The sequence below is a fragment of the Papio anubis genome, chromosome 5 (assembly GCF_008728515.1).
Source record: "Papio anubis isolate 15944 chromosome 5, Panubis1.0, whole genome shotgun sequence".
NCBI lineage: Eukaryota > Metazoa > Chordata > Mammalia > Primates > Cercopithecidae > Papio > Papio anubis.
This window is the reverse complement of record NC_044980.1, coordinates 152636693-152662073: the sequence shown is the minus strand read 5'-3', so window position 1 is coordinate 152662073 and position 25381 is coordinate 152636693. Positions and strand designations below refer to the sequence as shown.

At 42.6% G+C, this 25381-nt stretch overlaps 1 protein-coding gene across 3 annotated transcripts in view; it reads right to left on the bottom strand.

The window, feature by feature from the left end:
- Nucleotides 1-11514, bottom strand: part of TTC1 (tetratricopeptide repeat domain 1) — a 56633-nt gene extending 45119 nt beyond the window's left edge. Inside the window, exons 1-2 of one of the 3 annotated variants that reach the window (XM_003900456.4) lie at nt 11407-11514; nt 9631-9989 (exon numbers count right to left, since the gene is read on the bottom strand). In XM_003900456.4, coding sequence (XP_003900505.1) covers nt 9631-9960 — 330 coding nt within the window. In that variant the 5' untranslated portion in view covers nt 9961-9989; nt 11407-11514. The other 2 variants (XM_009209503.2, XM_009209502.4) reach the window with 2 other exon arrangements.
- Nucleotides 11515-25381: the final 13867 nt, after the last annotated feature.

The following is a 25381-nucleotide window of genomic DNA, read 5'->3' as shown; positions in this document are numbered from 1 at the left end:
GAGGTCAGGAGTTTGAGACCAGCCTGGCCAACATGGTGAAACCCCATCTCTACTAAAAATACAAAAATTAGCCAGGTGTGGTGATGGGCACCTGCAATCCCAGCTACTCAGGAGGCTGAGGCAGGAGAATCACTTGAACCCAGGAGGCGGAGGTTGCAGTGAACCAAGATCATGCCACTGTACTCCAGCCTGGGCGAGAGGGTGAAACTCCATCTCGAAACAAAAAACAAAACAAAACCAAAAACCAAAAGAAAACAAGAAATGAAAGAAAAGGAGGCAGGAGGCAGGGCACGGTGGCTCATGCCTGTAATCTCAGCACTTTGGGAGGCCGAGGTGGGTGGATCATGATGTCAGGAGTTTGAGACCAGCCTGGCCAATATGGTGAAACCCAGTCTCTACTAAAAATACAAAAATTAGCTGGGCGTGGTGGCACACACCTGTAGCCCCAGCTACTCAGGAGGCTGAGGCAGAAGAATCACTTGAACCCAGGAGGCAGAGGTTGCAGTGAGCATAGATAGCATCACTGCACTCCAGCTTGGGTGACAGAGTGAGACTCCGTCTCAAAAAAAAAAAAAAAAGAAAGAAAAGGGAAACAACAAAATCAGCAAGGTTGCTCACGAAGTTAACAGGACTATGCAGGCCACTATGGAAGAAGTTACTGAAAACTTTTTGGAAGCAATCAAGAGAGTATTTCCTGCAAACACACCCACAGCCACAACATTGATTAGATTATGAAAATGATGCAATAAGGTGGCAGAAACATGGAAATCCAAAAGATTAAATAATGTGGAATTTAGGAAAAATGACAGAGGGAAGAGACTAAAATATAACTTCTGTTCTAAACTGAGACTTCTAAGCTTTGATAATGGTTCCTAAAGAGAAAATGACCTTAAAGAACAATCCTTAAAATTTTCAGAGCCTAATGTTTTAAAATCCCAGATCCCATGCATTCTGAATCCACGTTCACCATGCAACAGACTTTTGGATCCCTTATGTGTACGTGTAAATGAATACCATTTGCAAACCACTAGTGAAAGGCAGCAAACCTACTGAAATGACTAAATCTGCATTTTGGCTTACAAATGAAAATGTTTGTTTGCAGGAAAGAATTAAATGACCAGAACCTGGATGAGTTCAAAGTTCCTTCATCTTCTTCATATTAATAAAGGCCACCACCATCCATCCAGTAGCTGAAGAAAAGGAATCATTCTAAAGTCTCACTCCATCCCTCCAATCCAATCCACTGCAATGTGTGGTCAGCTTTACCTCTGAAATACATCCCGAAATCATTCATTTCTCTTCAGATCCACAGTTCAAGCTACTATTATCTTTGCCCGGGCTACTGCATTAGAGCCTAACTGGTCTCAAATGTTCCATTCATGTCCCTCCTCTATCCTCATACCCCTCCATTCTCTGTATAAGAACTGAATTCTCTTATTAAAATGTAAATACCTCCCATCTCTCCCTGGCTTAACATTATCCACCTGTTTCCTTCCGCACTTGGAACAAACTTCAAATTCTTTACCATGGCTTAGGAACTGTTCCATAATCAGACCCTTGCCTACTATCAGCCCACTCTCTTCCTTAATCTTTATGCTTCAGCCATAGGCTCTTCCACTCCTTGAACATGTCAAAACACCAAGGTTGTTGTTACTTTAGGGTTTTATTCAACTGCTCTCTTTGTCTGCAATGCTTGCCTCTCAGATGGTCACACACTTGGCTGCTCCCAGTGCCACCCTCCCCCAGGCTCTGCTGAAAGGCCACCTCTCCAGAGAGGCTTTCCTGACCAGTCAGTCTAAAGCAGTCCTCTCCACCTGTCTTAGTCCACTCAGGTTGCTATAACCAAATAACACAGACTGGGTAATTTATAAATAATAGAAATTTATTTTGCACAGCTGTAGGGGCTGGAAACGCCAAGATCAAGGCACCAGCAGATCTGGTGTCTGGTAAGGGGCTTGTTCTCTGATTCAACATGGTGCCTTCTTTCTGCATCCTCACTTGGTGAAAGGGGAGTAGAAGGGCCCAACAAGGTTCCCTCAAGTCTTTTATTGGTATACTTTATAAGGATACTGATTCTTCTAATCACCTTCTAAAGGCTCCACCTCTTAATACTACACATCGAGGATTAAGTTTAACATGAATTTTGTGGAGAAACATTCAAACCATAGCACCATCCTTCCAACCCAACCCTGCATCACTTCATCTTAAGATTTTGTCCTAATTCCCCAATGAGAGAACAGAAACCCTCTGTCTTGTTCACCACTATATCCCTCAGGGCCTCAAACAATGCCTGGTGTGTGGAAGAAATGCAAATCTTACTTGAATAAATGTGATAAAAAAATTTCTGTAACTTGTAAGGCCAATTATTGGCGCTCATGGGGGAGATAAAGACGCTATTCATTCAATAGCTATTTAATGGAGGAAGACTGTGCAAAGCCCATGACAGTGGTCCTCAAGTCTCAGCATGTGCATATGAATTACCTAGGAAATTTACACATGAGTCCTAAGAAACTGCACTGTGACAAGCAGTCCATAAAAGGTGATTTTCTTATAGAATCAATACCAGCATTCTGCAGTATGTGCCACAGGTCCTAATACTATAAACACTCGCTATGGTCTGAATGTGTCCCTCCAAAATTCATGTTGAAACCTAATCCCCATTGTGTTGGTATTAAGAGGTGGGGCCTTTTGGGATGGGATTAAGTCATAAGGGCTCCATCCTCACGAATGGATTAGTGTCCTAATAAAAGAGGTTGAAGGGAGCTGCCCTGCCCCTTCCGCCACGTAAGAACACAAATGGTGCCATCTGTAAGGAATAGGCCCTCACCAGACACTGAAATTGCTGGCACCTTGATCTTGAACTTCTCAGCCTCCAGAATTACGAGCAATAAATTTTTTTTTTTTTGAGACGGAGTCTCGCTCTGTCACCGAGGCGACTCCTGCATGCCAGGAGTGCAGTGGCATGATCTCGGCTCACTGCAAGCTCCGCCTCCCGGGTTCACGCCATTCTCCTGCCTCAGCCTCCCAAGTAGCTGGTACTACAGGTGCCCGCCAACTCGCCCAGCCAATTCTTTGTATTTTTAGTAGAGACTGGGTTTCACCGTGTCAGCCAGGATGGTCTCGATCTCCTGACCTTGTGATCTGCCTGCCTCGGCCTCCCAAAGTGCTGGGATTACAGGCATGAGCCACCGCACCCGGCAATAAATTTCTATTATTTATAAATTATCCAGTCTAAAGTATTTTGTTATAGCAGCTCCAACACACTAAGATAGCATTTTTTGTATCATAATGTTATTGCAATTCTTGTCTGCTGCTACATCTGTCCTTCACCTTAGCCAAGCCTCTTGGAATCAATTATTTGCTTCACATACCTAGTACATCTCAAATGTTATCTAAAATTCCATTCCTATGGGCAGTCATGTCTACATTTAAGCTTTCACAAACAGTTAGGATTTACTGCTGAAATAAACACACAAATACACTATACTCCCATTGAGAGCTTTTCCTGCTTTTTACCAAATCTTAACTGCTTTCCTCCTCAATTACTCTTGATTTATGAGTTCTGCTGAGAAGTGACACTGTACTTGAGGCTGAATTATCTTCCCAGCCACAGGACAAGTGAGGTTAGCTTGATTAACAGACTTTGGCTATTGTTATTTGGTTGTGTCCACAAGAAGCCTTTAATAATACATAGACTCTATACGGAATAGCACTTCTTTCCCAAATCCTCAGGGGTCGGCTTTATGTGCTTTTGTGGTAGGGCATACATTTGGTTGTAAAGGAATCAATTTTTACTTATTTATATTCTTAAAATGGAATAATGTAATATAGGCTTACTGTAAAAAAAGCAAATATTACAAAATCGCATTATATATAAATTAAAATTCCCTAATAATCGTACCTCTCAAAAGTTACTTACTGCTTATACTTTGGTGTATACCCTTCAAATTCGTATGTATAAACATACTTTCATATAGGTTTAGTTTAACTTAAAAGAAATCATCACTGTTGTATAACATGATTAATTAATTTGACATTATATTACAGGCAGCTTCCCATGTCAATACCTATGATTCACCTTTAGAAATTTTTTTAAAAAAATTATTTATTTATTTATTGAGACAGAGACTCACTCTGTCACCCAGGCTGGAGCGCAGTGGCGTCATCTCAGCTCACTGCAACCTCCGCCTCCTAGGTTTAAGCAATTCTTGTGCCTCAGCCTTCTAAGTAGCTGGGACTACAGGTGCATGCCACCATACCTGGCTAATTTTTGTATTTTTAGTAGAGGTGGAGTTTCATCATGTTGGCCAGGCTGGTCTTGAACTCCTGGGCTCAAGTGGTGTGCCCACCTTGGCCTCCCAAAGTGCTGGGATTATAGACATGAGCCACTATGCCCAGTCAAGATTTATCTTTAACAACTGCATTGTATACTACATAAATGTAACAACAAAATTTAAATAATACTCTGGGAAGAACATATTTTTCTCTCCTACTATACACCCCCAATAGTTCTGACAACAGATGAGAGTTTTCTTCCACACTAAACAGTTCTCCAGCGGACACCAACTGGGTGTCCCGTAATTCAATTCGGTTCTGTCACTATCTCCAGGTAGACAGTGTCTGATCCCACAGGTTAAGAGTTCAGTCTCACAAGCCTGGCCCCACTTCAGACACTAATCACAAGTCCCAGGTTGTGACCTGTGATTCCGACTGAATGGTTAGCACAGGATTCTAACCACCCCGTCCTTGGGTTCAATAATTTGCTAGACTGGGTCACAGAACTCTGGGAAACACTTTACTTACACTTAGTAGTTTATTATAAAGGATATTATGAAGGATATAGGACAGCCAGGTGAAGAGACACACAGGGAAAGGCAGAGGGAGAAGGGGTACAGAGCTGCCATGCCCTCTCTGGGTGCCATCCTCTTAACACTTCCATGTGCTCATCAACCTGGAAGCTCATCAGATTTCTTGTTCAAGAGTTTTTATAAGCCAGGCGTAGCAGCTCACACCTGTAATCCTAGCACTTTGGGAGGCTGAGATGGGAATATTGCTTGTGTCCAGGAGTTCGAGACCAGCCTGGGCAACACAGTGAGACCTCATTTCAAATACAAAAACATTTAGCCAGGTGTGGTGGAGGGTGCCTGTGGTCCCAGCTACTTGGGACACTGATGTAGGGGGACAGCTTGAGCCCAGGAGGTTGAAGGCTGCAGTGAGCTATGATCGCACCTCTGCAATCCAGTCTGGGCAACAGAGTGAGACTTGGTTCAAAACACAAAAAGAAAAAAGTTTTAATGGAGCTTAATCTCCAGCACTTACCCTCCTCCTTTCCTGGATTTCGGTAGGTGGTGCCAAAAGTTCCAACCCTCTAAACCCCTAATCACTTAGTCTTTTTGGTGACTGGCCCCGTCCTTAGGCTATTGATAGGCCACACCCTAAAAGTTATCTCATTAGGATGAACTCAGATGTTATCAAAAGGGGTACATTAAGAATAACAGAAGATACACTATCAGAAAATTCCAAGGGTTTTAGGGGCTCTGTAACAGGAACCAGGGACAAGGACCAAATATATTTACTATACTACAAATACCCTGTTTAACATTGTCTAGCTTTCCAAAATTATGAATGATGCTGCAACACATCTATGTATATAATTTTGTATATATTTCTAATAATTTCCTTGAAATAAATGGCTACAAGAGAATCAGGGTTAATGCTGTCATGTCCAATATGGTAGTTACTAGCCACAAGTGACAATTTTATTTTAAAATTATTTATTTATTCATTTTGAGACAAGTTCTCACTCTGTTGCACAGGCTGGGGTGCAGTGGCATGATCATGGCTCACTGCAGCCTCAACTTCCCAAGCTCCAGGGATCCTCCCACCTCAGCCTCCTGAGTGGTAGGGCTATAGGCTTGTGCCTCATGTGGTTATTTTTATTTTTAAAGGCTTTTAAAAATTTTTTAATTAAAAATTTTTTTTTTTTTTTGGAAAGACAGGGTCTCACTCTGTTGCCCAGGTTGGTCTCAAACTCCTGGGCTCAAGTGATCCTCCAGCCTTAGCCTCCCAAGTGCTGCGATTATAGGAATGAGCCACTATGCCTGGCCTGTGTGACTATTTATTTTCTGAGATGGAATTTCGCTCTTGTCTCCCAGGCTGGAGTGCAATGGCGCAATCTCGGCTCACCGCAACCTCCACCTCCTGGGTTCAAGCAATTCTCCTGCCTCATCCTCCTGAGTGGTTGTGATTACAGGAGCCTGCCGCCAGGCCCGGCTAATTTTTTTTATTTTTGGCAGAGATGGGGTTTCACTATGTTGGCCAGGCAGGTCTCGGGTCGAACTCCTGACCTCAGGTGATCCGCCCGCCTCAGCCTCCCAAAGTGCTGGGATTATAGGTGTGAGCCACCCAGTGTGACTATTTAAATTAATTAAAATAAAATTCAGTTTCTCAGCCGTAATAGCCACATTTCAAGTGCTCAACAGCCTGATGTAGTTAGCAGCTACCATACTGCACGGTGCAGGATGTAGAACATTTCTATCATTGTAGAAGTCTATTGATAGCTCTATCTAAAGAAATGTTCACATAAAAATTTGGTATGTGTCCCATGAAGTGACATAACAATTTACATTCCCAACATGAGTATATGAGTTCCAGCATCCTCTCCTTGTCAACATCAGATCAATGTTCTGATCCGATAGATGAGACATAATGTTTTAGTTTGTATATTTTATTATTATTAATGAGGCTGAAAGTCTTTTCACACTTTTTGGCCATTTATGTTTTTTTTTAATCATTGTTGAACTATCTGAACTTTATCTATTTTAAAAGATTCAAATGTAACACTATCCTGTCCCTGATGAGCTATTAAAGCCAAACCATATATGCAGAAGACATTTCTTCATCTGTTTTGCTGGCTTCTTGAAAATTCGGAAAAGGTATTTATTTATCAAAATAGCATAAAAACAGCTAACAGATTAGTACCACAGTTAGCTGAAGGCAATCTGTACTCTCATAGGTTATTTCCTTTTTTTTTTTTGAGGCGGAGTCTGGCTCTGTAGCCCGACAGTGCAGTGGCGGATCTCAGCACACTGCAAAGCTCCATTACTCGGAGTTCCACGCCATTCTCCACGGCCTCAGCCTCCCGGTAGCTGGGACTACAGAAACCGCCACCTCACCCGGCTAGTTTTTGTATTTCTTAGTAGAGCGGGGTTTCCTCCGTGTTATGGGAGATGGTCTCGATCTCTGACCTCGTGATCCACACCCGTCTTCGGCCTCTAAAGTGCTGGGATTACAGGCTTCATGCAGCGGCTATTTCCTTAAAGTAGAGTTAGTGGCTTACATTTCTCTAAATAACAGGACTAGTCTGCTGTATGTTACTGTTATGAGATATTCTTACAAATTTTCAAATTAGCTATAAAAACACTTTGATATATAAATAGAAAATATTTATGTTTTAAACATGAATACTACTGTCTAATTATATTTATATGAAAGTCTGGAACAGGAAAAAAACCACCTATGAGACAGGAATCAGAAGAGTGGTTAACCAGAGACTGGTGTGGTTGGGAAAGGAACGACTGATACAGCACACAAATGGAGTTTCTGACATGATGGAAATGTTCTCTATCTTGATAGAAATGTGAGTTATGCAGGTGAATACAACTGTCAAACTCATTGCATTCTACACATGAGAACTGATCTACTGTTTCACTAAATTATATCTCAATTTTTAAAAGGAGCAAAAAAAGTGAAAGAAAGTATTGTTCTACTTAGAATATGACTTACAGGCAATAAAAATAATTATCCTGGCTAGGTGTGGTGGTTCACGCCTGTAATCCCAGCACTTTGGGAGGCCAAAATGGGATGATAGCTTGAGCCCAGCAGTTGGAGACCAGCCTGGGCAACGCGGTGAGACCCCGTCTCTACCAAAACACCCATAAAAATGAGCCAGGTAGGGTGGTGCATGCCTGTTGTCCCAGCTACTCAGGAGGTTGAGGTGGGAGGATCCACTTGAGCCCAGGAGGTTGAAACTGCAGTGAGCCGTTATCACATCACTGCACTCCAGCCTGGATGACACAGCGAGATCCTGTCTTAAAAAAAAAAAAAAAAAAAAAAAAATCCCAAAAGTATTTATGGAACTGAAAGTATGATTTTCTGGCCTAGGAGACACAAAACAGGCTTTACTAAATTAGAGGTGGGGATCAGACTTTGTGACACCTTGAGCCAAACCATTCAACTGTCAAATCCAGAGGGCACTAGAAAATTAATATAATTTTAGGGCAAAATATATTAAGGTAACAGAAAAGCATTGCTATCTTTATAACATAGATGTATAATCAGTGTTTCTAAAAAGCCTGAAACCTGCTATACTGTTATGGAGCAGTACTTAATTTTTTTGAGCTGTATTTGCTGTGATAGTTTATGAACTTGGCTCAGTTTTGCCCCTTTTTCCTCCTGTTCTGGTGGCGCACACTAGCACAAAAGCGAACACGTTCACATGAAAGCTAACTGATTTGATAATGAAAAGTGTCTAAGGAGACAGCGAAAGAGAAGATGCTCCTTCCCACCCCAGGCTACCTTCCCACCCCCACTGTTAGGCTTAGGCTACACATTAATTATCTCAACTCATTACCAATGTATCACAACCTGTTCAGTGAGTGAGCTCGTTAGTGGCATAAACTATAATCTCATTCAAGTTCTTTGTAGACAAACTGAAGCTATTACAGTAACTCTTCAGAGACTACCTTGCTTGTGCAATCAGAAGGAGGTAGGACAGCAGGACTTCAGTCTCCGAAAGTGAAGGCTTGCTCAGTTAAGGGTGTGGCCCCAGAGCAAAGAAACAGGAGATTGTACATTGTATTAGTCTATCTGCTTTGTAGGAAGACAGATGTTTTTGTTATTACATTCTACATTAGACTCTGGCTTTGGAATCAAACAGATTTGATTTGAGAATTAGTTTTGCAATTCATTAGGCATTTGATCTTCAGCTAATTACTTCACCACTCCAAGTTGTTTCCTTAGGAGAAATAACAGTACATATTTCATAGGCATGTTGTGAGGATTAATGAAAACACAAGTAACATTTTAAGTCAGTGGGTGGCACATTGTAGGCATTCAACAAACGATAGCTAGCTATAATCATACACAATTCTGTTCCTTAAGACCTCCGCAACCAAAACTCCACCAAGATATTCAGGCAGTCATATTTTGCTAACAAGGGATTAGCATAAACAGGAAATGTTCATAAACATAAATGTAGCATAAACATAAAAATGTTCATTACAGAAATTTCAGCAGCCAACCACAGAAAAGGTTATAACAGAAAACTAAAAAGTATATATACATTTTGAAAATAAACAAAAAGACTGTTATGTTACAGACTCCTGAAGTACAAGATGAACATAACTCTAGGTTCACAAAAAATAATGAAAATTTCTTTGCTAAGCAGACACACTCAGTGTTTCCCTGTCATGCCACCGATTTATCTCAGATCCTACACTACTAAAGCCATAAAAGGACAAAAGGGCAAGTTATTCTTTACCACAGATGAGGTGGTCTACGATACAGCATCGATCACATTTTAAAATGCAGTGTAAGTGGCAGCTCTTGCACAATAAATAAAATAATTACCTGTTTCTCTTCATCCGACATGTTTTTTTCCAGTTCTATTAGGTATTCTTCATCTAGTTCAGAGGAATTCACATCTTCATTAGATTTGTTCTCTATCTTGTCCGCTCCTGGCTCCTCCTCAAATGAGGCACTGCAATCATGAAAACACTCCTCTTCTGCCTGGTCCTCCTGGAGATGCGCCTCATCATCCCTGAGCAGCTTACTCGGGGAATGCTGACTTTTGGGATCAGGAACTGGAAGGCCAGCACACTCGGCTTCCTGAGTATCTGTAACCTTCAAGCCATTGAACAGATCCTCTGGAACCCTACAGTTCTCTGACTTCTCCCCCATGCTGTCCAGTGAGGGAGGTGACGCTAAAGCTGGGGGTAAACAAAACAAAACAACTGCTATGTAATGGTGCTTATATTTTTTAAAGTTCTGTTTTAAACCTAAACAAACCTCTGCATTACAGCCAAAAAACACACCGTAACTTCCTTTCACTGGAATTCATTATTTAAAAATATAGATTATAAGTAAAAATAATGTCAAATGTCATTTTAACTGAGACCCCTTTCCTGATCAAATCTGGTACTAGACTTTTTTTTTTTTTTGAGACGGAGTCTCACTCTGTCACCCAGGCTGGAATGCAGTGGCACGATCTCAGCTCACTGCAACCTCTGCGTCCGGGTTCAAGCGATTCTCCTGCCTCAGCCTCCCGAGTAGCTGGGATTACAGGCGCCTGCCACCGCGCCACCGGCTAATTTTTGTAGTTTTGGTAGAGACGGGGTTTCACTATCTTGGCCAGGCTGGTCTGGAACCCCTGACCTCGTGATCCATCCGCCTCGGCCTCCCAAAGTGCTGGGATTACAGGCGTGAGCCACCGCGCCCGGCCCAGAACTTCTAATAAGCAACAAAAGAAGCCGTTTTTAATGTGACTCTTCCACGTTCCACCGTTCGCGTTCTGTTTATATAGCAAAAATTAGGCAGAAACTAAAACAGTGACAAGAAAAAGGAAGCAGCCCTAATTTTCATTCAGAATGAATAACCAAGACACGAGTAAGAAACAATGGTCCGTCTTTTTAGCACCACCACAGGAAACCCAAGAATACGTTTCTAGTATACCTCAAAATAAAATCCGTGCCAAAACTGTGATCACTTTAACCCAAATGCGTGTAGTAGAGCCCACGCAGCTTACAGTGGAAAGGGAACCTTCGCGCAGGTGACCCGAATCAGAATCACCGTGGGGGTCAGAGTCAGGCATCAGAAAGGGTGACTCTGAACCCTAGCTGCCCAACAGAACACTAGAGATTTAGAAAATACCACTGCTCAGACCCTAACCAAACTCTGATTTATTAGTGTGGCGTCAAGCAAGGGCATCAGAGTTGTTTTTTTTTTTTTTTCATCCCAGGTGATTCTGACGTGCAGCCAATTGCGAACCACTGCGGTAGAAGCTGAGTCAGAGCATCAGCAGCCCACATATTTGCAAAAATTTGCTAGAGATTTGCAAAAATGTAAATTGCTCTAGTCGCAGCAAAATCACGCCAACGACCCTTGTGTCACGACAAGAGTCTGAATTCGCCCTAGTATGTTCCAAGAAAACTTAAAAACCAGCAAGACCTTAATACGGAGACTTCGCCTCCACAGCAATGTCTTATTTCTCTTCGCTCCCAGGTCTACTGGAAGAACACAGGAGTCTGAGCTCCTAGGGTTAGGGAAGCGACGCCTCGCGCTTCCAGCAGATTATTCCCTAGCTTCGTTCCTCACAGCCAAGAGGCTTAGACCCACGGGGTTACTCACAACCTCACAGCTTCTCCAGTCTCCACCTTCTTAGCCTCAGAGATCTTCTACTTCCGCTCAGTCAGGTGCGCTTCCGTCGATGACGACTAATAGCGTCGCTATCGGCAAAGCATCTTGGGAAATGTAGCGAAACTCTCAGGGAGGAAAGGCATGGTCGCTGTGTGACGTCATTGTACGGCGTGACATTTGAGAGATGGTTGCCATCTTGGGTTACGGCAAGACTTCGCGTTACTCTGCAGAAGAGACAAAAGGACAAAAGGAAGTATGTCTCTGTGGTGTTCGTTTCACTATTTATTAATTAATTTATTTAATTTATTTTTGAGACAGAGTCTCAGTCTGTCGCCCATGCTGGAGTGCAGTGGTGCAATCACAGCCTCCACTCACTGCAGCGTCAACCTCCTGTGCTCAAGCGATTCTCTTGCCTCAGCCTTCCGAGTAACGGGGACCACAGGTGCGCGCCACCACGCCTAGCTAATTTTTTGTATTTTTAGTAGAGACGGAGTTTCACTATGTTGCTCGGGCTGGTCTTGAACTCTTGGGCTCAAACGATCCTCCCTCTCGGCCTCCCAGAGTGCTGGGATTATAGGCCACCGCGCCCGGCCCTTTTTTATTTTTTAAGGGCTAGCCAAGTCAGACAGTGGGAGTAGAGAGGAAACAAAAAGATCTGTAACTAGTTGTGATCAGTTAGTTGTAAACACCACTGCACTCAGACTAACCTCAATAATATATATATATATTTTTTTTTTGAGACGGAGTCTCGCTCTGTCGCCCAGGCTGGAGCGCAGTGGCCGGATCTCAGCTCACTGCAAGCTCCGCCTCCCGGGTTCACGCCATTCTCCTGCCTCAGCCTCCCCAGTAGCTGGGACTACAGGCGCCCGTCCCCTCGCCCGGCTAGTTTTTTGTATTTTTTTTAGTAGAGACGGGGTTTCACTGTGTTAGCCAGGATGGTCTTGATCTCCAGACCTCGTGATCCACCCGTCTCGGCCTCCCAAAGTGCTGGGATTATAGGCTTGAGCCACCGCACCCGGCCAATAATATTTAAGACTGTAAGGGAACCCTGAGACCAAAAGTGGTTGCCTTATACATTCATTCGAGAAATGTTCATTGAATGTTTATTAGACACTGGGCATTGTGCTGGGATCACAGAATTGAAATATAGTACCCATCCTCAAGGTAGCCAGACAGGTAACCAGCAATGACAGCAGATTAATTCGTTTTCTGTAATTCACAGAACCTATTGCAGAGATAGATAGCTGGAAGAGACTTTTTCAGAGAGAGTATGAAACTTGGTTTTTGAATTTCCATGTAAATGAGGTTATGCATACAGTTATATTTTTTGTAAGTTGAAAGCTTTATATACTAAAAGAAAACATAAAAAATATCATATTTTTGGTTTTAATATTTCTGAATTTTAAAAAATACACCCAGAATCTAAAAAGTATAAATGGAGGCTGAGTGTGGTGGCTCATGCCTGTAATCCCAGCACTTTGGAAGGTGGACATGGGAGGATCTCTTGAGGCCAGGAGTTCGAGACCAGCCTGAGCAACATGGCAAAAACCCATCTCTATGTATACATATGTGTGTGTGTGTGTATACAAATTAGCTGGGCACAGTGGCGCATATCTGTAGTATCAGCTGCTCAGGAGGCTGAGGTGGGAGGATCCTTGAACCTAGGAGTCAGAGGCTGCAGTGAGCTGTGATCACGACACTGCACTTCGGCCTGAAGTCTCCCTCTGTCTATATTAAAAAAAAATATGGACAGAGGGAGACTCTGTCTATATCAAAAAACAAAAAAAACAAAAAAACCACAAATGGTTAGAGGCCCTGTTAATTCAATTCTGGTATAATGGAAAGGCTGTAAACTTTGGAGCTAAATAAATAAGAAATACATAAAACTTGAGTTACAGTCTCAGCTTTCTTTACGAGCTGTACAACTTTGAACAATAATTCCCATTGCTGATATTCACAGACTATATGCTTATTAAGCACCACATGCTGTGAAAAATGCTTTAGGTGGCTTATTTGATTATTGAGTTCTAATTCAGGCTCTGCCACTTGAGTAGAAGTGTGATTTTGGGACCAGTTACTTACGCTTCTAAGGTTTTTATTTTACTTTTTTTTTTTAAGAGACAAGTTCTCACATTTCCCAGGCTGGTTTCAAACTCCTGGGCTCAAACAATCCTCCCGGGTCAGCCTCCTAACATGCAATAATTATGGATGTGAGCCACAGGGCCCAGCCAACTTTTTAATGTATACATTTACCTCATATGTAAAAATTGGGATGGGTAACAGTGGTACCTACTCACAAGCTTGTTGGGAGAAAAAAGTATCTAGAAGACAAGGAGCACAGGGCAGGGGAGAAAAAAATATCTAGAAGATAAGGAGCACAAGGCTTGGCACAGTGTTTAATGAATATTAGCAACAATAATATTATATGGCAGGTCTTGCGCCAGTAGCTGGGGACAGAAAGCCTAATAAGACACAGTCCTTGCCCTTCTCCATCATCAGGAGCTCACAGACTAGTGGGGGAGTGGAGAAGGAAAATAAAGAAGTTACTGAGCCCGAAAGAAGAGCAATCTGCCTTTCTTTTTATGCCAAAAGGAACCAAAGTGGAACTGACCCAATTTGGTAGGTCTTCACTAACAGGATACTCGAGTTAGGCTGTATAAAGAAGAATAGTTCACTTAGTGGGGGCGGGGGGCAAAAAAACCAGGATAGGTAGAAGGACATGGAATCTGGAGCATACAAATATCAGAAGCATTTTTAGGAACAATAAGTAGTTGGATGCTATTTAAGTATATATAGAACATAAAGCAAGAAACAAATTTTTAATGATGGAAGCCAATTCATCCATTCCTGGAAACATGAAGATTTTGTTTCTTAGTCCTTACAACTATCCTGTAAAAGGACAAGAAATGTTTTTGATTCAGAGGGTGGTTCTGTTTCTATTTTCCCTGGCCAGAGACCATGTTTGCCCTGTTTACAGTTGTAAGGGATCAGTGAACATCCTATTTCAGAAATTTATGGCCAAAACACAGGCCACTCAGCTCTCTGAGTTGAGTAAGTAGATACTGACACTTTTGGAATTATAGGGTGGTTGTAAGAATTAAATGGTGTCATGTCTTATCTAAAACACAGAAAATGAAATCCTCAAGATAGAAAAAATACTTAAAATTTGTTTTGAGGCAGGTTCTCACTCTGTCACCCAGGCTGGAGTACAGTGGCGCAATCTTGGCTCACTACAGCCTTGACTGGGCTCAAGCAAGCCTCGCCACCCCAGCCTCCCGAGTAGCTAGGACTGATTATAGGCGCTCACTACCACACCTGACTCATTTTTGTATTTTTTGTGAAGATGGGGTTTTGCCATGTTGCCCAAGCTGGTCTCAAACTCCTGAGCTCAAGCAATCTGCCCGCCTTGGCCTCCCAAAGTGCTGGGATTACAGGAGTGAACCACTGCATCCAGCCGCTTTAATATTAATAGCACCTAGCACCGTAAGTACTCAATAAATGTTTGTTGTTATCGTAATCATTATTACTATTAATGAAGATCTCACAGATATTACCATTATTAACTACTAATAGTGATTTTTTATTACTATTGTTAATGACTACTACTACTATTATTAATAGTGGCAGTGTTTGTGAAGCTTTCATTCACACCCCCCAGATAGGGAACTGAGCACTCAAGTTTGTTGAAAGAATCAGTGCTGAACATAAATTATTGACTAATGAATACACGCTAGGCATCGTACTAGGTCCAGTGGTGGGTATAGCAATAAATCGAGAAAGTAGCAAAAGAACCAGTTTCCCTCAGTGTTTTTTTGTTGGCGGGGAGCAGCTCAGTGGTTTCTTAATGACACATGTCTATCACTCAATCAGTAAGGTGTTGCCCACTTATTTTGTGGCCAGCTCTGTGCTGGAAACAGGATAGGGATTAGGAAGAAATGAGCAGGTCTCAGCGTAACTGGTAATAATGAAGGATAAAAGAGAAGGAGTCTCTTCCTCAAGGGTGGTCTTTTGGGTCACTAGCATGACAACTGGGTTGCTGTCTAGTATGGTTGTTAAGAGCATAGATTCTGGAATCAGAGTGTCTATTACTACATATGTGATCTTGGACAAGCCATCAAATCTCGGTAATATAGTATGGATGTAATAGTGATACTTATGCCTCATAAAGTTTCTTGAGGCTTAAAAGAGATAACAAACCTGAGGCTGGGCACAGTGACTCACACCTGTAATCCCAGCACTTTGGCAGGCCAAGGTGGGTGGATCACCTGAGGTCAGGAGTTCGAGACCAGCCTGGCCAACATGGTGAAACCCCGTCTCTACTAAAAATACAAAAATTAGCAGGGCATGGTGGCACGTGCCTGTAATCCCAGCTGCTTGGGAGGCTGAGGAAGGAGAATCGCTTGAACCTGGGAGGTGGAGGCTGCAGTGAGCTGAGATCGTGCCACTGCACTACAGCCTAGGTGACAAGAGCAAGACTCCATCTCTAAATAAATAAATAAAAGAGATAACAAACCTAAAACACTTAGTGCAGGCCCTGGCACGTGCCTTTAACTTAAAATAAATTGCTTTGCAGGAAGTCTGCAGGCAGAGACCGAAATCACTCCTGCCTCCCTAGTGACTTATGCATATACTGTGCAAACTTTTGGGAAACTCTGTGCAACTACATTCCCTGGAGTTAGCGATTTACACTTATGCTAGACTGACTCAGTACTTTCCATGCTCAAAGTAGATATACTAATACTATAGGGTATTGAGCCCAGTTGGTTTTGGGGATAAAACCTTACATTCTGGGACCCTCTAAGTCCTGAGATCCATTCTCTCTATTTCCCCTGGGGTTGCGCTTCTTGAGTTTGCCAAAAGAGGGTCTAACATCCAGGAACAGTCAGGCATGCTAAAATAACTCCTTGAGAGTGAGATGTACATAAAAATAAATAAAGCCGGGCATGGCGGCTTATGTCTGTAATCCAGCACTTTGGGAGGCGGAGGCAGTAGTATTGCTTGAGGCCAGGAGTTCAAGACCAGCCTGGCCAACATAGTGGAACCCCGCCTCTACTAAAATTACAAAAATTAGCTGGATGTGGTGACGCAGGCCTATAATCCCAGCTACTCGGGAGGCTGAGGCACAAGAATCGCTTGAACCTGGGAGGAAGAAGTTTCAGTCAATTGAGACCACGCGACTGCCCTCCAGCCTGGGCAACAGAGTGAGACTCTGTCTCAAACAAAATATAAAATAAAATAAAATAAAAATAAATAAATAATTACGATGTAGATTATGCATTCCTGCAGTGTTTCCAAAAGATGCTTTTGTTTCCCAGTTCCAATCTTTGAATTAAAATTTCTGATGAGACATAATCAAGAATTAGCATTCTGTGCATTTATATGTCTACATTTTTGTTTTCCCTTAGATCAGCATGCCCAATAGAAATACAATGTGAACCACATATGTTATTTATTTATTTATTAGAGATAAGATCTCACTGTGTCACCCAGGCTGAGTGCAATGGCATAATTCTAGCTCACTGCAGCCTCAAACTCCTGGCCTCAAGTGATCCTTTCATGTCAGCCTCCCAAAATGCTGTGATTACATGCATGAGCCACTGTACTGGGCCACACATGTTTTATTACTTTTTCTGTATTTTGTAACAGGGTCTTACTCTGTCACCCAGGCTGTAGTGCAGTGGCACAGTCATAGCTCACTGCAGCCTCGACATCCTGGGTTCAAGCTATCCTCTCACTTCAGCCTCCCAAGCAACTGGGACTACAAGCGAATGCCGTCGTGCCTCTTTTCTTTTTTTTTTTTTCTTTTTTTCTTTTTTTTGTAGAGAGAGGGGCTTGCTATTTTTACCAGGTTGGTCTTGATTTCCTGGCCTCAAGGTATCCTCCAGCCTTGGCCTCCCAAAGTGCTGGGCTTATAGGTGTGAGCCATTATACCTGGTCGAATTTTAAATTTTCTAGTATCGGCATTAAAAACAGTAAAAGAAGTAAAATTAATTTAATATTTACTATTATTAAATGCAATTAATGTTTTATTTAAGAGAATATGTCTAAAATATCCCTTGGGCATGTGATCAGTGTAAAAATGTTATCAAGTTTTCTTTTTTTTTTTTTGAGATGGAGTCTCACTCATTCTGTCACCCAGACTGGAGGGCAGTGGCACGATCTTGGCTCACTGCAACCTCCAGCTCCTGGGTTCAAGTGATTCTCCTGTCTCAGCCTCCCGAGTAGCTGGGATTACATGCATGCACCACCATTCCCGGCTAACTTTTTGTATTTTTAGTAGAGACAGGGTTTCGCCATGTTGGCCAGGCTGCTCTTGAACTCCTGACCTCAGGTGATCTGCCCGCCTCAGCCTCCCAAAGTGCTAGGATTACTGGCGTGAGCCACCATGCCCAGCTGTAACAAGTTATTTTACGTTCTCTTTTTCTTACTAAGTCTTTGGGGTCATGTGCGTATTTTATAGTGTATCTCAATTTGGACATCAAATTTTCTTCCAAAATACTTGAGTCTGTGTTCACATTTCATAAAATCTGTACTTTAAAAAATTGATTCATATATCTAAGTTTTTTCAAACATGCTTCCCAGTAACTGAATTGAGTATCAGTTTTTAAATTTAAATTAATTAAAATTAAATAAAATGAGAAATTTAAGACTTTGGTTGCACTAGCCACATTCCAGATGCTCAGTAATCACATGTGGTGAATGGCTGGTATACTGTACAGGACAGGCTTAGACTTTCCAGAACAACTAACTATCATTTAGAGAATTTACATGCATCAGGGGCTGTGCTCATTACTTTACATTTGTAACTGCAGGTAATCTTTACGATAACCGTGGCCTCTCTTGTTTCTTATAATCTTTTCACAAAGCAACAAAACCAATCTTTTCAAGACATGAATCACAGCTGGGCATGGTGGCTCATGCCTGTAATCTCAGCACCTTGGGAGGCTCAGGCAGGAGGATTGTCTGAGGCCAGAAGTTTGAGACCAGCCTGGGTAGCATAGTGAGACCTTATTTCTAAAAATAAAAAATAGCCAGGTGCCATTGCACATGCCTGTAGTCCCAGCTACTCGGAAGGCTGAGTGAGGAGGATTCCTTGCCCCCAGGAGGTGAAGGCTGCAGGAAGCCATGATCACACCACACCACTCCAGCGTGGGTGACAGAGCCAGACCCTGTCTCAGAGATTTAAAAAAAAAAAAAAAAAGGAAAAGAAAATATGAACTCTGTACAATTCTTTTACTGACTTCCCACGCTGATTAGAACAAAATCTAAAGTCCTTACCATGATGCATGAAGCCCATGCAACTGGGCCTCTGCCTCCCTCCCCGACCTCATCTCATGCCACCTTGCCTCTTGACACTATGCTACTGTCTGTTCCTAAAACAACTTTTTTTTCTTTGTTTTTTGAGATGGAGTCTTGCTCTGTTGCCCAGGCTGGAGTGTAGTGGCGCAGTCTCGGTTCACCCACCGCAACCTCCTGGGTTCAAGCAATTCTCCCACCTCAGCTTCCCAAGTATCTGGGATTACAGGCGCACACCACCATACCCGGCTAATTTTTGTACTTTTTTTTTTTTTAGTAGAGACGGGGTTTCACCATGTTGGCCAGGCTGGTCTTGTACTCCTGACCTCAAGCGATCTGCCTGCCTTGGCCTCCCAAAGAGTTGGTATTACAGGCATGAGCCACCGCGCCTGGCCCTAAAACAACACTTCTTTTCCCATCCCCATACCTTTGTGCTCAATGTTCCCGCAGCTTGATACCATTAACAGCTCTTCCCATGGCTATTGCTCATTCTCATACTTCAGGTCTTCCCTTAATGTCACTTGAGTGGCTCACTCTATTACATCACCCTCTATATCCCCTTCACATCATTTATCATCATCTGTAACAATCTTGAGTATTTATTTACTTGATTATTGCAGCGCCTTCTATTAGATGGTAAGATGCACAAGGATAAGGATCTTGTCTGTCTTATTTGCTGTGAAATTTATAGCTCTTCACAGTGCCTGGCACACAATAGGCACTCAAATATTTGTTATACAGGTGGATGAAATTGGTAAGTACTGTTATTGCAAAAGATAAGACTGAGGCTCAGAGAGGTTAAAAGTTTTTCTCAAGGTCACACAGTTAGTAGAATGGATCAGAGACTTAAAGCCCAGTCTAACCATGAAGTCTATGTTCTTCTAAAGAACAAAAGTGCTGGGCAGATTTAGTAACCTTAACTGCAGAGAGGAGAAGTGGCTTGAAGGTGATTTATGTCTATAAAAAAATGTGGATATATATTTGGCAGGAAAACTCAGCTGTTTTTCAGTGTCAGGCAAATGGCTCAGAGCCTGGTTAAAGATTAGGCTTTTAATGCTGGTGTTGGATGGGTGGAGGGACCAAGACTGACACAGTTGTGGAAAGAGTCATCCAGAGGCTGCCCAGGCAAGCATTCTGCTCCCACTCACTTGAGTGCTCATTCCCCTTTTGCCCTCCACCTTGGTCTTCTGGACAAAGAAAGATAATTCACTGCCTCAACTATAATGGAATGGCTGACCTGGCTGACCTAGCACATTCCCCTCGCTGCACCCCCCACCCCCGCACTCATCAACTGGACCCAAACAGTTTATTCTGAGTTGTGAAACTTACTTCCAACCTTCACTTTGTTATATGAAATGTCAATGTCGGTTTTAAAGCATAAAGCATTGTGTCCATGATATACAAACCTTTGGAAGTTGAGGCAGGTGGCCAATTTTGGTCCAGGAGGTGGCAAGGGCAGGTGTCGGAAGGAAGGGGACGTTTGCTGAGTGTTGACTGGGTGCAAAGCACCACACAGAACACCTTCAGCTGTCATTCCCCTCACTGAACTCTTCTAGACTCATTTTGAAGGGGAAGGAAATATTTTCACGCCAGAAAGGAGATAGGTTTCTTTGTCATCCTCTGTTCAGGTCAAAGCACAGATAGTGGGTATTTGGGGAGCTGACTAAACTACAAATTCCTCAGCAACAAGCTCACTCTGGGGATTGAGATCTCAGTTTGGAAGTTCCCACTCTGGGGGCTCACATTTTAAAGAGGATGACTCTACCCTCCACCACTCCAGTTATCCACAACTGCTCAAATGCTGTTGTCACACAAAAGCAGCCACATACACCATGTAAATGAACAACAGTGCCTGTGTTCCAATAAAACTTTATTTATAAAAAGAGGCATCAGGCCAGACTTGGCCTATGGTCTGCAGTGTGCTGACTCCTGTTTTAGAGATGAACTGTGGTATCAGACTGGCCAAGACTGAATCCCAGCTCTGTTCCAACAAGTCCTATCACCTTCGACAAGCTCCTTAATTTAAGTAAGCTTCAGATTCTCTGTTCGTAACATGGAGATAATAACAGTATTTTCATCCCAGGGCTACTGGGATGCATAAATGAATTAACATATGTAGAATACTCAAAGCCTGTCTTTTAAAAAGTAACAGCTGGGTTTGGTGGCACATGCCTGTAGTCCCAGCTACTCAGGAGGCTGAGGCGGGAGGATCACTTGAGCCCAGGAGTTCAAGACTGCAGTGAGCCATGAATGAGCCACTGCACTCCAGCCTGGGCAACAGAGCAAGACCCTGTGTAAGGAAAATAAAAATAAGTGATCCACATGCCTCAGCCTCCCAAAGTTCTGGGATTATAGGTGTGAGCCACTGCCCCCAGCATAATCAGTTGATTTAAAAAAATATATATATATATATATAAAAAAGTGGGCTTTTCAGGCCAGGACAGTGGTTCATGCCTGTAATCCCAGCACTTTGAGAGGCTGATGCGGGCAAATCACTTGAGGCCAGGAGTTTGAGACTAGCCTGGCCAATATGGTAAAATCCCATCTCCTCTAAAAATATGAAAATTAGTTGGGTGTGTTGGCAGGAGCATGTAGTCTCAGCTACTCGGGAGGCTGAGGCAAGAGACTTGCTTCAACCTGGGAGGTGGAGGTTGCAGTGAGCCAAGATTGCACCATTGCACTCCAGCCTGGATGACAGAGGGATGCATGGTCTCAAAAAAAAAAAAAAAAAAAAAAAAAAAAAAAAAAAGTGGGCTTTTCTTTTTTCTTTTTTAGTAGCATAGAAATTTCCTCAAGCCTGACTTTTAGCTGAATTATTTATATGACTCAGACCCCAACATCATCCTGAAATTCTCTTAAAACGAGAAAAAAAGAATAGCTTCCAGTGTGCAAATCAAACATCCTCCCCAACATAAATATCTCAGAGCATTTCCATAAATATTTGAAGAAACTGTATCAAAATAGTAGCTTGTTAGCAACTATCTTGCTTGTCCATGTAGACTACCTTACTCACAGTACCCTGTGTCTTTTAGTTAAAGACTATGAAAGCATTCAGCAGTACTTCAAACATAATTTGAAGTACTTCCTTAAACATAATTTAACAAATAAGATACTCGTAGCCTGGGATGGTGGCTCGTCCCTCTAATTCCAGCAGTTTTGGAGGCTGAGGTGGGAGGATCACTTGAGGCCAGGAGTTCAAGACAAGCCTGGGCAACATAGACCCCATCTTTACAAAAAATGAAAAATTAGCCAAGTGTGGAGGCATGTGCCTGTAGTCCCAGCTATTTGGGTGGCTGAGGTGGGAGGATCACTTGAGCCCAGGAGATTGAAGCTGCAACGAACTTTTGATGTGGTTTGGATCTGTGTCCTCACCTAAATCTTGTGTTGAAATGTAATCCCCAATGCTGGTGGTGGGTCCTGATAGGAGGTGATTGGATCATGGGGTCAGTTTCTCATGGTTTAACACCATCCCCCTTTGGTGTTGTGGTCACAATAGTAAGTTCTTGTGAGATCTGGTTGTTTAAAAGTGTGTGGCATATGCGCTTTTTTTTTTTTTTTTTTTAAATGGCGAATCCACACTGTCAGATGAGACCCATGGCCTTTCTAGTGTTTTCCTGCACCGTCCTTAAAATGTGGCCATAATGTCCCTCTTCCAGGCAGGAAGAAAAGGTGACAAAGGCGAAAGGATACATACAGGGCCAGGTGTGGTGACTCACACCTGTAATCCCAGCCACTCAGGAGACCAGGGTGGGAGGACTGCTTGAGCCCAGGAGTTTGAGACCAGCCTGGGCAACATAGCAAGATCCCCTCCTACAAAGGTAGAGAGAGTAAGGTATTTCTTTATAGCAGTAGCAGAACAGATTAATACAGCTGTGTTCACATCACTAAACCCCAGCCTGGGTGATGGAGCAAGACCCTGTCCGTCCTAAAAACAAACAAACAGGCGGCCGGGCGCGGTGGCTCAAGCCTGTAATCCCAGCACTTTGGGAGGCCGAGACGGGCGGATCACGAGTTCAGGAGATCGAGACCATCCTGGCTAACACGGTGAAACCCCGTCTCTACTAAAATACAAAAAAAAATTAGCCGGGCGAGGTGGCGGGCGCCTGTAGTCCCAGCTACTCGGGAGGCTGAGGCAGGAGAATGGCGTGAACCCGGGAGGCGGGGCTTGCAGTGAGCTGAGATCCGGCCACTGCACTCCAGCCTGGGCAACAGAGCCAGACTCCGTCTCAAAAAACAAACAAACAAACAAACAAACAAAAGATATTTGTAGATCTTTACTTGGCTATTTGAAACACTAATTATGGCCACCTAACCCGACTTTTAGATGAATGTTTAATAAGTATTCACAGATATCCAAAGACACAGATTATGAACAAGATAAACCAACTTTCCTTATTTTTCTGTCCTTTGTCCAGTTGTCCCTGTTTAGAAGTTGTAGACAAAATGACTGTGTTTGATCTGTAACTTAAAATCACAATATATTGACCCAAACTTTTCAAAGAGCCTAAGATAATTGGAGCTACAAGACCCATTGGCGAAATCTCATTTTATCTTCTATTTTCTTAAGTAGTTCCATCCAAGTGCACTTAAGATGCATTTCCCCCTTTATTATTGAATTGTATATGAATTCAGTCCTAAACTGGCACTAAAAAAAATACATCATTGTAGCAGGACACTCACATGGAAGTGACAGAAAAACATCAGCATCTCTGGGAAATAGGTCTAAAGTTGAACAGTGTAGTAACACTCAACATTCACTCAGCACTACAGAAGCCGACCCTGTGTAATTGAATATGCATAAGCTCTGCATTCATGTGTGCTTACATGTAGATTACTTCTGAGCTAGGCAAGGCAAGTATTACTCCCGTTTTACAGAAGAGAAAACTGAGGAAATCAAGAACTGAGAGGACTTGTTCAGGAGGACCACGATAGCTTATGACAGAGTTATATTTATAGCCAGAGGGACAAAGAGATCTCTGTCCAGTTCTTCATCTCATTTGTTCTATGAACTCCTTTGGTGGGCTGCTAAAGCCTCTGGATCCCTTCTCAGAGAAATTTTTTTCTAAATGCATAAAACAAAATATACTGGAATATGAAGGAAATAAATTATATTGAAATACAGTTCCTGTAATACTAACAATAAAATTAGCAAGATCTATATATCTGCATATCTATATATTCTATCTGTCTACACACACATGCACACTCCTCCTTATTAACACATTAAATATAGCAGGTGTAATAACTACCACAATTTTGAAGTAGTGATGAGTATATTCAATCTTTCAAGTCATCTGAAACAACTTAATATGCTATGAAATATCTGATATTCTTTTGGTGACAAAGTCAAAAGCTCTGCTAATATTACTATGGCCTATTGGCTAAATTCATAAAAGAAGGAAAAGCTAAATTTCAGTTAAAAGTTAGAGGCCAGGCACGGTGGCTCACGCCTGTAATCCTAGCACTTTGGGAGCCCGAGGCAGGAGGATCACCTGAGGTTGGCAGTTCGAGACCAGTCTGGCCAACATGATGAAACCCCATGTCTACTAAAAATACAAAAATTAGCCTGGTGTGGTGGTGGTCATCTGTAATCCTGGCTACTCGGGAGGCTGAGGCAGGAGAATTGCTTAAAACCGGGAGGCGGAGGTTGCAGTGAGCCGAGATTGCGCCAGTGCACTCCAGCCTGGGTGACAGTGCAAGACTCCGTCTCAAAAAAAAAAAAAAAAAAAAGTTAGTGAAGATAAGAATGTAATTTTTCCCCTGTCTAAAGTCATGACCCTTCCCTCTGAATTTTATCCATTGTCCTTTTAGGGGTTTGTAGACCCCAAGTTAAGATCTCCTTATCTAGTCCAATCTCTCATAAAACAGATGAACAAATGAGGTCCAGAGAGGGAATGTGATTTATCTAAGACATTTTAGCCACATAGCAGGGAGTAAACTAAAACCCAGAGGCTGATAATTCCTTCTCTACAAGGCTGTTATGAGGAATAAATGTAATAATATATGTAAAATCTTAGCACAGTACCAGTGACACAATGGGCATTTGTAGAAAACTGGCCACACAACACAGTAGAAGTAGAGAGATGAGACTTTCTGGAAATCTCTGTAACAGGGCAAACTCAGCTGTATGTGTCTTTTTGTTTGTTTTTATTTATTTTTTATTTGATTTTAAAAATTCTTTTTGCCACACTGGAGGAGAATGTTTGTTTGTTTTTAGACAGTCTCACTTTGTCACCTAGGCTGGAGTGCAACGGCACGATCTCGGCTCACTGCAACCTCTGCCTCCTGGGTTCAAGTGATTCTCCTGCCTCAGCCTCATGAGTAGCTGGGATTACAGGCACCTGCTACCATGCCCGGCTGATTTTTGTTTTTTTGTAGAGACGGGGTTTCACCGTGTTGGCCAGGCTCGTCTCGAACTCCTGACCTCAGGTGATCCACTGACCTCGGCCTCCCAAAGTGCTGGGATTACAGGCATGAGCCACCACACCTGGCCAGTTTGTTTGTTGCCCAGCCTGGAGTGCAGTGGTGCAATCACAGCTCACAGCAACCCGCAGCTCCTGGGCTCAAGTGATCCCCTTGCCTCAGTCTCCTAAGTAGCTGGGACTATAGGGGCGTACCACCAAGCCTGGATAATTTTTTGTTTTTAAATTTCTTTGTAGAGGGATCTTGC